Source organism: Branchiostoma lanceolatum, chromosome 9 (assembly GCF_035083965.1).
Source record: "Branchiostoma lanceolatum isolate klBraLanc5 chromosome 9, klBraLanc5.hap2, whole genome shotgun sequence".
NCBI classification, from domain to species: Eukaryota; Metazoa; Chordata; class Leptocardii; order Amphioxiformes; family Branchiostomatidae; genus Branchiostoma; species Branchiostoma lanceolatum.
In genome coordinates this window covers 763,530-775,626 of record NC_089730.1, presented here as the reverse complement: position 1 = coordinate 775,626, position 12,097 = coordinate 763,530, and the positions used below count along the sequence as shown (strand labels likewise).

At 40.3% G+C, this 12,097-nt stretch overlaps 1 protein-coding gene across 1 annotated transcript in view; it reads left to right on the top strand.

Moving 5' to 3' along the window:
- LOC136441281 (hemicentin-1-like) overlaps positions 1-12,097 on the top strand; it is a 141,503-nt gene that overhangs the window by 85,402 nt on the left and 44,004 nt on the right. The window contains exons 40-46 of the mRNA XM_066437478.1: positions 487-762; positions 1,885-2,001; positions 3,308-3,463; positions 5,407-5,576; positions 10,500-10,596; positions 11,305-11,577; positions 11,775-11,926. Of these exons, the coding sequence (XP_066293575.1) occupies positions 487-762; positions 1,885-2,001; positions 3,308-3,463; positions 5,407-5,576; positions 10,500-10,596; positions 11,305-11,577; positions 11,775-11,926 (1,241 nt within the window). The remainder of the gene's footprint in view (positions 1-486; positions 763-1,884; positions 2,002-3,307; positions 3,464-5,406; positions 5,577-10,499; positions 10,597-11,304; positions 11,578-11,774; positions 11,927-12,097) is intronic.

Sequence of the window (12,097 nt, the reverse complement as noted above, 5' to 3'; positions counted from 1 at the left end):
ATGTACATGTATATTGCAATCCTAGTGACCATCAGGCATTGTTCCAACATCCCAAATATCATCGCTATCTATCCATAATATTCAGCTGGACACGCACGCACACACGTACATGTATGCACAAAGAGTAAAACCATACATCCATTTTTCATGGAGGTAATAACAATAGAGCCAGCACCCATCATTTGGTATCATTTTGCTGTGTATGGCGTACAAATTTGAAGACCATTCTGTCAACCTTGATAGACGAAAAATGGTGGGTTTTGATATGGAAATGTTCAAATTTGAAAAAGATGACTAAAATTTGTACACAATGATGGAAAAAAATTATTCTTTGTAGGATCTTTCCATCAATGGGGATTGGGATGGCTGAATACAATTTTAAGCTGGCCAGAGCGCTACTGTGAGCCAATCATGACACAAAACGTCTTGGCATTAGTATAATGTTGGTACACAAATATATTGACATTGTTTGCTTACCCTTTGCAGTGCCCCCTGTAATTACAAGTGTGGAGTCTTCAGTGACAGTAGGAATTGGAGAAGCAGCACTACTGACCTGCCAGGTAGAAGGTGTACCTCATCCAACCATTACGTGGCGCAAAGATGGGGTGTTCCTAACCAACAGGGACAGCGGGAGGTATCAGATACTTCCCTCGGGATCTCTGCAGATCTCCTCGGCCAGTATACAGGATGCTGGTCTGTACACATGCATGGCCTCTAATGAAGTTGGGACTGACCAGCTGAGGATCAAGCTGTTTGTTCATGGTAAGACATTTTTACACTAGCCAAGAAGGTCCTGTTTTTGGTTGAGTATGTAGGAGTGTTTATGGTTTAGCAGCAAGACAAAGCTATGGATTGTCATGAAATTTGATATGTGGTTAGGTCTTGGCCTTCGCCAAGAAGGTTATGTTTCAGGGAGTATGTGTGTGAGTGTGTCTGTCTGTGAACAGGATAACTCGAAAATGCTTGGATGGATTGTCATTATATATTGGTATGTGGATAGGTCTTGATGAGACCTCAAAATAATGAGATTTTGAGCCCGCTAGCGACTTTCCAAGGTAATGCAGCAGATCGTCCGGTTTTGATGTCTCATGTTCTGGACATGCTATGGTCATTATTTTTGAGTGGTAGATAGCTCTTTGGAGGGAGATAAAGTCACACAGGTTTGGGCCCCCTAGCACCTTTTTTTGAACTGCAGGGGCAGATTTTGTTTTGGAGTTTGAAAGAGAATAACTTAGATTAAGGTGTTGATGGATTGTAATGATTTTTGGTGAGCTTAAGACAGTGATGATTTAAATAATCATATGCTAATTATGTAAATTGAATTTTCATGAAGACATGAAGTAATAAAGAAACTCAATAAAAGTTGCATGATAGGACTCTATAACTTGTGACAGCTGCCAATTTACACACTGGGGCAAATATTCTCCTTCTGCCAGGGCCTGTCCACAGGGGCCCTAAAGTGATCAAAAGACAAAGGGATAAGGGAAGCTTGTATACAACTTCTTGGGAACAGGAGATTGTTACTGGGTTACACCACCAGCAGCATTGAACAACATGAAGGTTTACATTTTGACCAACTTTGTTGAACTCTAGTTGGAGAAATGATTTGATTTTAGGGCCCTTTTTGGTTTTCCTTGGTATTGTAGCAGAACTTATATGATTTTTTGCTTATAGGTAACTTTGATGAAGATCAACATAATGATATTGAAATTATGGAATTCATGATTTGATTTGCATAATTAATGAGAAATGTTAATATTTCAGCAGTGTGTTATTGTCAGGAATTTAATATTCATTGCCTATGAAACTTGGTCTGATTACAGTAATGGATGTAAAATAATGAAGCTGATATTTGTACTCTTTTTTTTTTTCAATTATTATAAGTACCACCAACAATTGGACCAGGGGCTGCCTACGTCACTGCCTTGGTCAACTTCCCTGCATTGCTGTCCTGTGAAGTTACTGGTGTTCCTGCTCCCGCTGTCACATGGTATCATGAAGGTAAGAATGCAGTTACAATGTAAAACTGATTAGTAACAGTCTTTCTTTATAAGGCATGGGAGAATGGCACTCATTATGAAAACCAGTAGAAACTCAAAGTTACGCAAGTTTTTAAAATCAATATTAAGACAAGCAGGAATCATGGAGCGAAGCAGATGCATTTTTTTTCTTGTCAGTATTTCTTGCAATGTATAGGTTATAAGAATATTTATCAATCAGTGACTTGAAAGGGTAACGAGATACGCACCTCCAAATTTTTGATATCGACTGTACATCTTGATCACGGAGTGTCTTAGTCTCGTGAGAACACGAGACTAGGACGAAACTTGTGTAGATCTTTCTAAGATGTACAGTCGACATCAAAAATTTGGAGGTGCGTATCTCGTTACCTTTTCAAGTCACTGATTGATGAATATTCTAGTAACCTGTTATCACATGTGACTGATGAATCTCTTCAACGATATGCAATGTTAGCCACCATAGCAGGCTCTACCGGGCCTTTTTGGGGCTTTTGATACACTTTTTGCATCCAGCCTACCATCAGCCAGACTGTAACCATATTGCCCGTAGAGCCTGCACGAAGACGGCGGCTCAAAGCGAAATTAAAATCACGTTAGGAGCATTTGGCACAGAGGTGCGAATTTCCTGCCTATGGTGGACCGCTAATAAAGTATACGCACCTCCTCCAGACAATACGCTGTCACACCCCATGTGCACAAACCTGACAATTTTCAAACGGTCAAAATGACTTTTTTTTTAAATACAGAAGTTTAAACTTACTTGTTCGACATTCTTTCAGCATGTCACGCCCTAAATGCTATATACCAATTGGCCCGGGGGCGTGACATCGCCTTGTCTGAAGGAGGTGCATTTAGTTTATTAGCAGTCCACCATAGGCAGGAAATTCGCACCTCTGTGCCAAACGCTCCTAACGTGATTTTAATTTCGCTTTGAGCCGCCGTCTTTGTGCAGGCTCTACGGGCAAAATGGTTACAGTCTGGCTGATGGTTATGGGCTGGCTGCAAAAAGTGTATAACAAGCCCCCAAAAAGGCCTGGTAGAGCCTGCTATGGAGGCTAATGCAATGTATAATAGTTGTATCATGCAAAAGAGGTTATATGACCGAAGGTTTTGATACTAAAGTATTAAATGTTCCTTGGTGAGGTTTGATTTTGAAACTTTGAATATATATATGTTGAGAATGTTTCTGTTTATTCATTATTGATGTTTGGTCATGATTATTAAAATCAAAAATGCCTGCAGTACTTCAATGTCTACATGTCTGCTGGTAATGCCTCCCACTGCAGGTGCCCTGTTGGACTTGGATGAACTGAACTACCAGCTCCTGCCTTCTGGGTCTTTGCGCATCACAGCAGTGAAACTTTCTGATCAGGGCGTCTTCACATGTAAGGCCAGCAACACACAGGGGACCTCTGAGAGAGACTTGATATTGCAGGTGCAAGGTTAGGACATTTTTATATGAGATACTTCATCTGTGTATAAACAACATGTCAGTTAGAGTTGGGATTTGTCTGTGTCTGCCCAAATATCACTACAGGTGAGTTTATGTCTAACGAGGGGAGACCATAGTCCGTCAGCTGTTCTACGGAAATGCGCATGCCCTTTATCCTCATACATTTTAACCCTGAAGCCATCAACAACAAGCTTAGATCTTGCAACAGTCATAGAATTGTGACTTAGCTGTACAGACATATATTTGATTTATCGGTAGCATTTCGCGCTCTAGTTTGACTGCATCCAAGAGTCACAGCAAGTTTTTTGTTCGCGTTCAAGTGGAACGTTCCAGCACAGAAAGGGGGTCCAAAAACCGGTAAGGTAACTAAGAAGTTCTGGCTACATTTAATTATCCTATACGCACAAAATGGCATCAAAACCTCATGATATTGTTCTGCTATGGTAGGCATGTTCCAATTTTTTCTTGACGTAATTTTTCCAATGCGGTGAGTTGAAAATCAAAAGTCTCTTTCCACATTATGGCATGGTACATTCGAATGGTCACATGACATAGAATGACACGATTAATCAAGATGGCGAATGCGATTGTAACATTTCTTATCATCTTATCTCCGATTATCCATGGTTAAGAACAAAGACAAGACTCAGTTGTGTTTTCAATGGAAAGTAGTTTAATTAATAAACATCCTTCAGACATTTGGTGACATATTTTCACAGGGGGTACTTGACGATGAATAATTTGAATGTTTCAAAGGCCATGTTCTCGGGAAGTTCGCTCGCCAACCTGTACAGATGCATCAAACTCGTGCACATTTTTCGATCTTTATCTGTTGGGTCTTACCAACCTCAACACATACTCCGACTTCGTGGTTATTTACATGGTTTAGTCAATAACTAGGTGTACTTATCATGTGCTACTACCCATGCATATCTCCGCAACAATGATTTTTAAAACCTAATCGGACTAAGGACTTTTCGGGACCAAACCAGGCAATCCCTATGACAGCTAGTGTCCCTGAATAGAGGTCTATTACTAGCTTACAGTAGAATTAAACATTCTCCCATTAATCATGTAAATTAATCCCTGATTTGCATAATCACATGTTCATCATCACCTTAAGTACCTACAAATGAAATTAAAAAAACAAAGAACATCCACCAACCACTGCACTTCCAAAGCTGCTAGGGGGTCCAAACTCACACCACTTACTCCCTGCCCCAAGACGTATCCAACTACATGTATAGGATAGGTGAACACAATGTAATGTGTGTTATGTTAGTGAGGTCCTCATTTGCATGATTTACGCAGAAACTTGATATTTCTCTTATGGTAAATGCCAGGGATTTCATTGGAGGTGAAGGTACATTTAGGAAAAGTGAATACAACGGAATGTGCATTAATGAGGACCTCATTTACATAATCTATGCAGCAACTTCAGGTTACTGGTAGAAATTTCCTTTTGGAGACTTAATATGTAGTTTTAGAAAAGGTGATTTCAATGGAATGTTTGTTATGCTGCATGACGTCACTAGAGTTAGTTTATGTCAATGAGATGACATCATAGTTATGATGACATCATAGTTACATGTAGGATCACATGTTCTTCAGTCTTCTCCATCATGGCTCCGATGTAATTGTAGTGTGAATTAAGCTCCATTAAGTTGTGTGTCTTGGCCATTTGATGGCGTGATTAATGCAGAAACTTCATATTTTTTCTGGTAAATGGTAGGGACCTCATATTGGACATATGAATAGCTTGAATAAACAACAACGATGTTTCATACGTCGGACGTCCCTTATGAATGGGATTGAAATATCCTAAATTTTCTCGAAAATGTTGCCTATCTTGTTATCTGTTTTTTATGCTTTTACTCCTGATGAGACCTCAGAGCTCCCAAGTGAATGTTGTATGAACGGTTTTGCCTGCAGAGCCCCCCATTATTGAAGAAGGTCAGACCAGCAATGTGATGATGGTGGGAGAAGTCGTCACTCTGGAATGCAAAGTGTCTGGAGTACCAACGCCGACTGTGGAGTGGCTGACGGACGGGTCTGTTGTTCCCATGACTGACAGAACAAGTCTGGTGTCTACAGGGCTGCAAGTGAGTACAGCAATCCTACAAAATATGATTCTCTCTCAGAACCCTGTTTCAGTTATATTTATTGTACATATATTTGGCTACAATATATGGCATCTTTACACTTCCACTTAACTATCAAGGATCATCTCCTTGAGAGCAATTCTCTACAATCGATCCTATCGATCAATCCTAACATGAGTCAAGCAATATCATCTGCGAAGTCATTAACTACAAGAGGAGATTGCCGACTACTTTTTTACTCTCAAACTCTTTTTCCCTACTTTGTCATGACGTCAAATCTTATCTGCCACCCAAATGTCAAGACCATGCCATGTCTGGGATAAGAAATATATAACTGCTACGATAGAATTTTCCCTTTAATTATGCAAAACGCTCATATTTTGCATGATTTGTGTTTCATTTTGTACATCTTTGTCTAAGCTGCTTCACCAAGAATGATGGAAATCTGTTATTCCTCTCTTGAGTTATCCTCTTAAGAAATTTTCGACAAAAATACCCCTTCAATTGACCCCCTTCCAAACTCTGGCGCCATTTTGAATCTGCTCTCGCGAGAGTACAAAAGGTTATTTTGTTACTAAAATTATAGTACTAGATCAAAAAAAGGGCTTCATTGTAGGAGAATTGCGCCTCCAGGAGGAATTCTGGTTAATTGCACCTGAGACTCTCCCAGAATGCACAGCAGGAGTGGGGGCTGGCTCTGAAATCATACCTCCACCGCCCAGGCTGCAAAAGAACTGCATATGAACACTTGAACAATCTGCTCCTCTAGTACTAGTGATATCACAGTGAGGGCTAGCCCGCTTGGGTTACTGTAAGTATATTTATGTTCGCGTCGATTTTATTTCACGTTGTGGGGCGAAACAACAGTTTGCGCTATCTTTTTGTTCGCGTTGGATCAATTGGCAGGATCAATCATTTTCCGTCGCAAAAAGGAGCCCCGGTCAGAACAATACGGCAATCAAATACTGTAAATCATGATTTGATAACAGTCACTTAATTATAGCGGCTTTAGCGGTGGCTATTTTACCGTTAAAATTTCATACCGCGACCTTGTATCCCTGACACCCTCTCGCCCCGACTAGCACACTGCATAAATTATGTACGTTTGCTCGTCATGATGAGTACGTTCACAATCACGCTCCATTTCTTGATCACAACATGCGCACAACAAGCTAGTGATTCACACAGCAACAAACCATCAATGTTCTTCAATGAATAATAAAGATTAAAATCTACAAACGGAAAATAATTTGTTGTCATTTTTTTCAAGATCACTCCTTGATCACACAAATGGTGTAGTTATGATTTGAAAATATAGACTGCCAGCAAAACATCGAACAAGTTCCAGTTTCAAGCTATATATACATGTAACGTTACTGGTATTTTTACGAGTTACATGAGATGATAATGCGAATAAAAATTCTTAAATCAGTTGCAAACACATGTAGAAAAGATCTCGCGCAATCGTAAATTCTGACAAGAAAAACAACAAACACAACTCCGCCTGTATGTCGAAAACAAATGAAGTTGATATCACAATTTTTAGTTAAAAAGAGTAAGTATTGCAGAGGTAAACTCATCACCTTGTTATCTACATTTTGTGTCCACAAATTAGATTAAAAGTTTCAAAATCTGCGCCGTCCTTCTCGCCGCAAAGGAATCAAAATGGCGCTGGCGTCCCTTCTCTAGCGTGGTAAGCATATCCCGTCAGCCAATGCGGCAAGGTCATTGAACCCTGTTGCGTTACCTGCGCTATGATGGTCAAATGTAGGGCAGTCGAAATTAACACGATAGTGAGTCAGTGGATCGGTAGAAACGCATTTTTATTGGGCACAACAATTTGTCTGAGAAATGAGAGGCTTTCTGAAGGTGAACAATGCAGTCCAAAGCATAGATGCTGCCTTTGACGGCCTTGGTAGCGGAGGCGTGTCTTGCTGTAGTGACGGAAGGTGTGGGGGAGGGGGGCAGTGTGGCAAATCAAGTTCGCGATGAAATGAGTTCGCCCTCAGAAGGTTGACGTGAAAAACGCGAACATAAATCCGACGTGAACATAAATATACTTACAGTATTACTTAACATTAAGTTCCGTGACGCATTTTCCAACATATTATCTCTGGAGACATGTACACGCCATTTACTCACTCCAGATACACGTATGATCTTATCAAGTTTCTTAGTGTAATTTTTTAGAAGTAGTCTGTCCACAGCTTAGTAGCAGTTGGCCATTGTCGTCATCCAAGCGCAGACATCTGCCAAACATCAGTCTCTCTTTGCGTCGTCCTCATCATCTCCACAGGACCGGGGGGTAATTGCATAAAATGAGCCATACAAAGCTGAAACTTGAATAACCATCTTATTCTTTATGTTATGTAAACCCTTCACCCCAGACTACAATTAGACGAAATATTATTCTTTTTTTTGCCCTGTCGCTCCAATTTTTTCTGTAGAAATCGGAGAATCGACAAATAAAATTAGTGTTGCCTTATATGTGAGTGAAAAATGGACACAGTACGTCACCAACCCTCAACAAAAAGGGTAAGGGGTTAAGATGCCACAGTTGAGTTGTGCAGTGGCGGGCTCAAAATGGTAATACGTTAACAGTCCTCACTGTAAAACCCTTAAAAATCCTACTTTTCCTGGAAATTTCTGGCCCAATCTGGAGCCTTTTTTGGATAGGCAGCACAGGTAGGGTCTCAGCTCTCTCATTTTGGTCAAAATTTTTATTATATTTCAGCAGTTTAGTTGGTGAAAGGACATGTGTGAGTTGTTCTGGCCCTGAGCGGAGGTATACATGAGATAGTATATATAGGATGCAAGGTAGGGTTTCTGCCCTACTTTCGGCTTTTCTTAGAGTTTGAGCTTGTCAATAGTCTTTTTTCTTTGAAATTCCATTTTTATAAGACAGACTCCTCTGACTTTTAAGTGGAGCAGAACTTTTAAGATTGAAATTTTAATTAATACAAATAAGATATACACAATGAGATACAGTCAAACCCAAAATTATGATTTCTGTTATCGTTGTAATGTTGATGTACCGTTACATCGCGTACAAATTCCCATCATAATTTTGAATACAACTTTAACAACTTCCACCTCGATGATTGTAACAGGTTCCCATAAACAGATCAGGCAAACAGCCAAGATCATGATGCACACTACTTCTATTCCAGTGCCGGTCAACACAGCCACTTCTCAGAACGCCTTCGTACAATGTACTGTAACCCAAACCAGCCCCAGGGCTACACCCCTCCTCAAGGCCTGGGTTCTCTCTCTCTAACCTCCACTGTCTAATACCTGTATTGGGGAGGTTACCGCATTCACACATTATGTCAGATATTATATGCACAAGCACACATAGAAAGTTAAGGCTTGGGAAAAAGCCCTAGCAAAAACTTGCCCCAGCCTTCTTCTGGGTGCCGACCGCTGGATAATGTAAATTGGGGCAAAAAGTTTTCAATCTGACAACTGAAGGATGAATGTGTACTCAGTTTCCATACTGTACACGCCTGTAAAGTGAATGTTTTTACAAAATACTGTACATGGCACAGGGAATCCTCGGTCTCGAACCAATCACGTCACCAGAATCCGCCATATTGAAATGTTTACGTCCGAGGCCGGGTTATTCCCAGCGCCGTGTATTTTGTTTGAATTCACATGGGTTTGGGAGCGCTTCCAACCTCTTGCTGGGCAGTCACACGTTACCTCCAAGGTGAACGTATGACCAAATTGCACAGGCCATAAAAATGCCTGTCGAACGACCTCACGGGCCTGTTCACAACCAGGGAAAATGCGGTCGTATGTCAAAGACGTACATGTACGTTTCGGTTGCACGTTGTTATCGCATGTCCAAAAGTTTAAGACAGTGTTGTGAATACTGTTAGACCCTGAAATGATGTAGCTTAATTAACTAATGAGGAACACCTATATTTACAGTGTTATAGGACTCATGCATGTTGTGGCATCTAACACCTTAGATGAGAAACTGGCCAGGGGCAAATATTCCTCAGGCTCAACAGCAAGTGGTCAAACCACAAAGGGATATACAACAAAAGCTGTATACTTGTTTTTTGACATGTAATGCTTGATAATGAAATGGTAGAATCTAGTTTGCATAATTTTATAAACCCACTCTCATCATAATCATCAGTCCACGTGCTTTCGCGACAGTGGGGTTATACCGCCCTTTACGGGGTGACATACCCTTTCGTTGGCTGTCATACAAGACGGAGATGCGCCAGGTCTATTCAATGGTAAGACTATAATAATTGAAAAATGCAACATATGTAACTGAGACACAGAGGGACATTGATAGATAAAAGCCATGCAAATGAAGAACTAATTTGCATAATAAATGAGAAAATACTGTAATTCCATATTGGTAGATAACTGGAACTTTCTAATTGTGGCATTTGGAAATTGTATGAAAATTGAAAGTGAACATGGTTGAATGTAAATTATGCAAATGAGGGCCTAATTTACATAATATATATTTCATGGAAATATGAGGTCTCCAAAGTCTTGTTACATGTATATCAAGCATCACTTAAGCTATCCGCTTATCAAAAACAAGTTTACAGGTTTTGTTGTATATCCCTCTGTGGTTTGACCACTGGCTGTATGGCCCATTGGGATAGGCCTGCCACCAGGGGAATAACTCTAGCTATGGTGGGGGTAGTTTTGGTTACTGGAAAGCCTATAGGACAAGGGCAAAGTTATGCCGACTGCAAATATCCAGAAGCACAGACACTCACACACACACACACATACACACACACACACACACACACATGTTTTCATGGAGGTAATAACAAGTCTTTAATTCTTCAGTGGAGAAGTCTGATGACACACCATTCTTGCCAATAAAGTTTTCTGTAGGTTTTCTTCTTGCACGGAAACTGAATGTTTTTACTGTTTATGCCGCAGATATCTGCTGCTGTTGTTAGAGATTCTGGGCTGTATTCATGTACAGCTACCAATGCAGCAGGGACAGCCACAAGACAAATACAGCTGAATATACAGGGTAAGTTTTTTTTTTCCCTTAGATCATCTCACTCATTCAAGCAGCATATAATTGTGATTTCTATCACAAGGAAAAGTTGGCTCAACTATTTGACTGTGCAGCACCTTTTTTTAAGGATGAGTCAATCCTTCATTACGTCTCATTTATTCGTTCATTCATATTTACAATTACATCACCTGGATTATACTTTCTGGGGTTACACAATCATATACAATGTATATTCCATTTAGACTTCCATTGCCATGAGCTGTTTCTTTTCCCTTGAGTGTTGGAAGTTCCTCTTTACTGGTCTAGCTTCTTTGGGGCAGGTATGATACCCCTATCTTGGTATAACAGTTGGCAAAATAACATCTAAAGTATTGAATTGCCAACCCTCTTCGCCACTCTTTCATGAAGGCAATTGTGAAAGAATGGCATCCCATGATATTGATGTTGGCTACAGGAACAGTCCTAGCTCTCTTGGCATATTCCACTCTGCTGACATCATTCGGTATAGCGTTATGCTTTTGGTACAACAGAACAAATTCTGTCTTGAAAAAACTGTGCATGTTCTACAAAAATGAAGTAGGAATACAAAGGGAAAGAAGATGACAAATAGTATCAAGTCTACAAGTTTTTTTATCATTTTTTTTTCCTTGGAGACATGTAGACTTACTTGTAGTATATCTCCTTAGTGATAACTGATTATGTTTTTGTTATTTTCCACAGATCCACCAAAAATTAATAATGAGGATCCTACCGAAGTTTCTGTAGTTGTGAACTCAGATGTCGTGCTGCCCTGCAAAGTCACTGGAAGTCCTTATCCAAGGGTAACATGGCAGAAGAGAGGCCAGATTCTCAAGAGTGGCAATGGATTTACCCAGAGGGACGATGATTCCTTAGAAATCAGAAGAATAAAGGTGACAGATGGTGGAGTGTACAGTTGTGTCGCTCAGAATAATGCTGGTACAGCTGTCCGAAAAGTGAAGGTGTTTGTGCAAGGTAAGGTGGAATCATTATGGTTTCATCCTGTAGACTTGTGATTGACTGTGCTATTACATGTTCATGTATGTAATTCTTGTTGTAAAAGAGCACAGATATTTTTGTTTATTATGTCTTCTATACAATATATCAATTTTGTTGATTTTGTGGATAGTAGTTTGTGCAATTAGATATGACTCAAGTCCAATACTCCACAGTGCCACCTGCCATAGAGGATGGCCCCAGGACTATCATTACCAAGCAGGGCCAGTCGGTGACCTTACCTTGTTTGTCCAGTGGCAGACCACGCCCCTCTATCACCTGGGAGTTCAATGGACAAGCCGTCTCCAACACTGATTTCCAGCACCAGGTGTGGAAGAAATCTAGATGTACAGTACCGTCCTGGTCATAGTAACGTCCATCAGCGTCACTGACTTGTCTGACCAGTCACTGACAACCTTCTGATGCTCATTATTCCGTCAGCAAAAGTTTCTGAGTAGTCATTGACGGGAAATGTCTGGTCAGAGTTATCAAATGACGG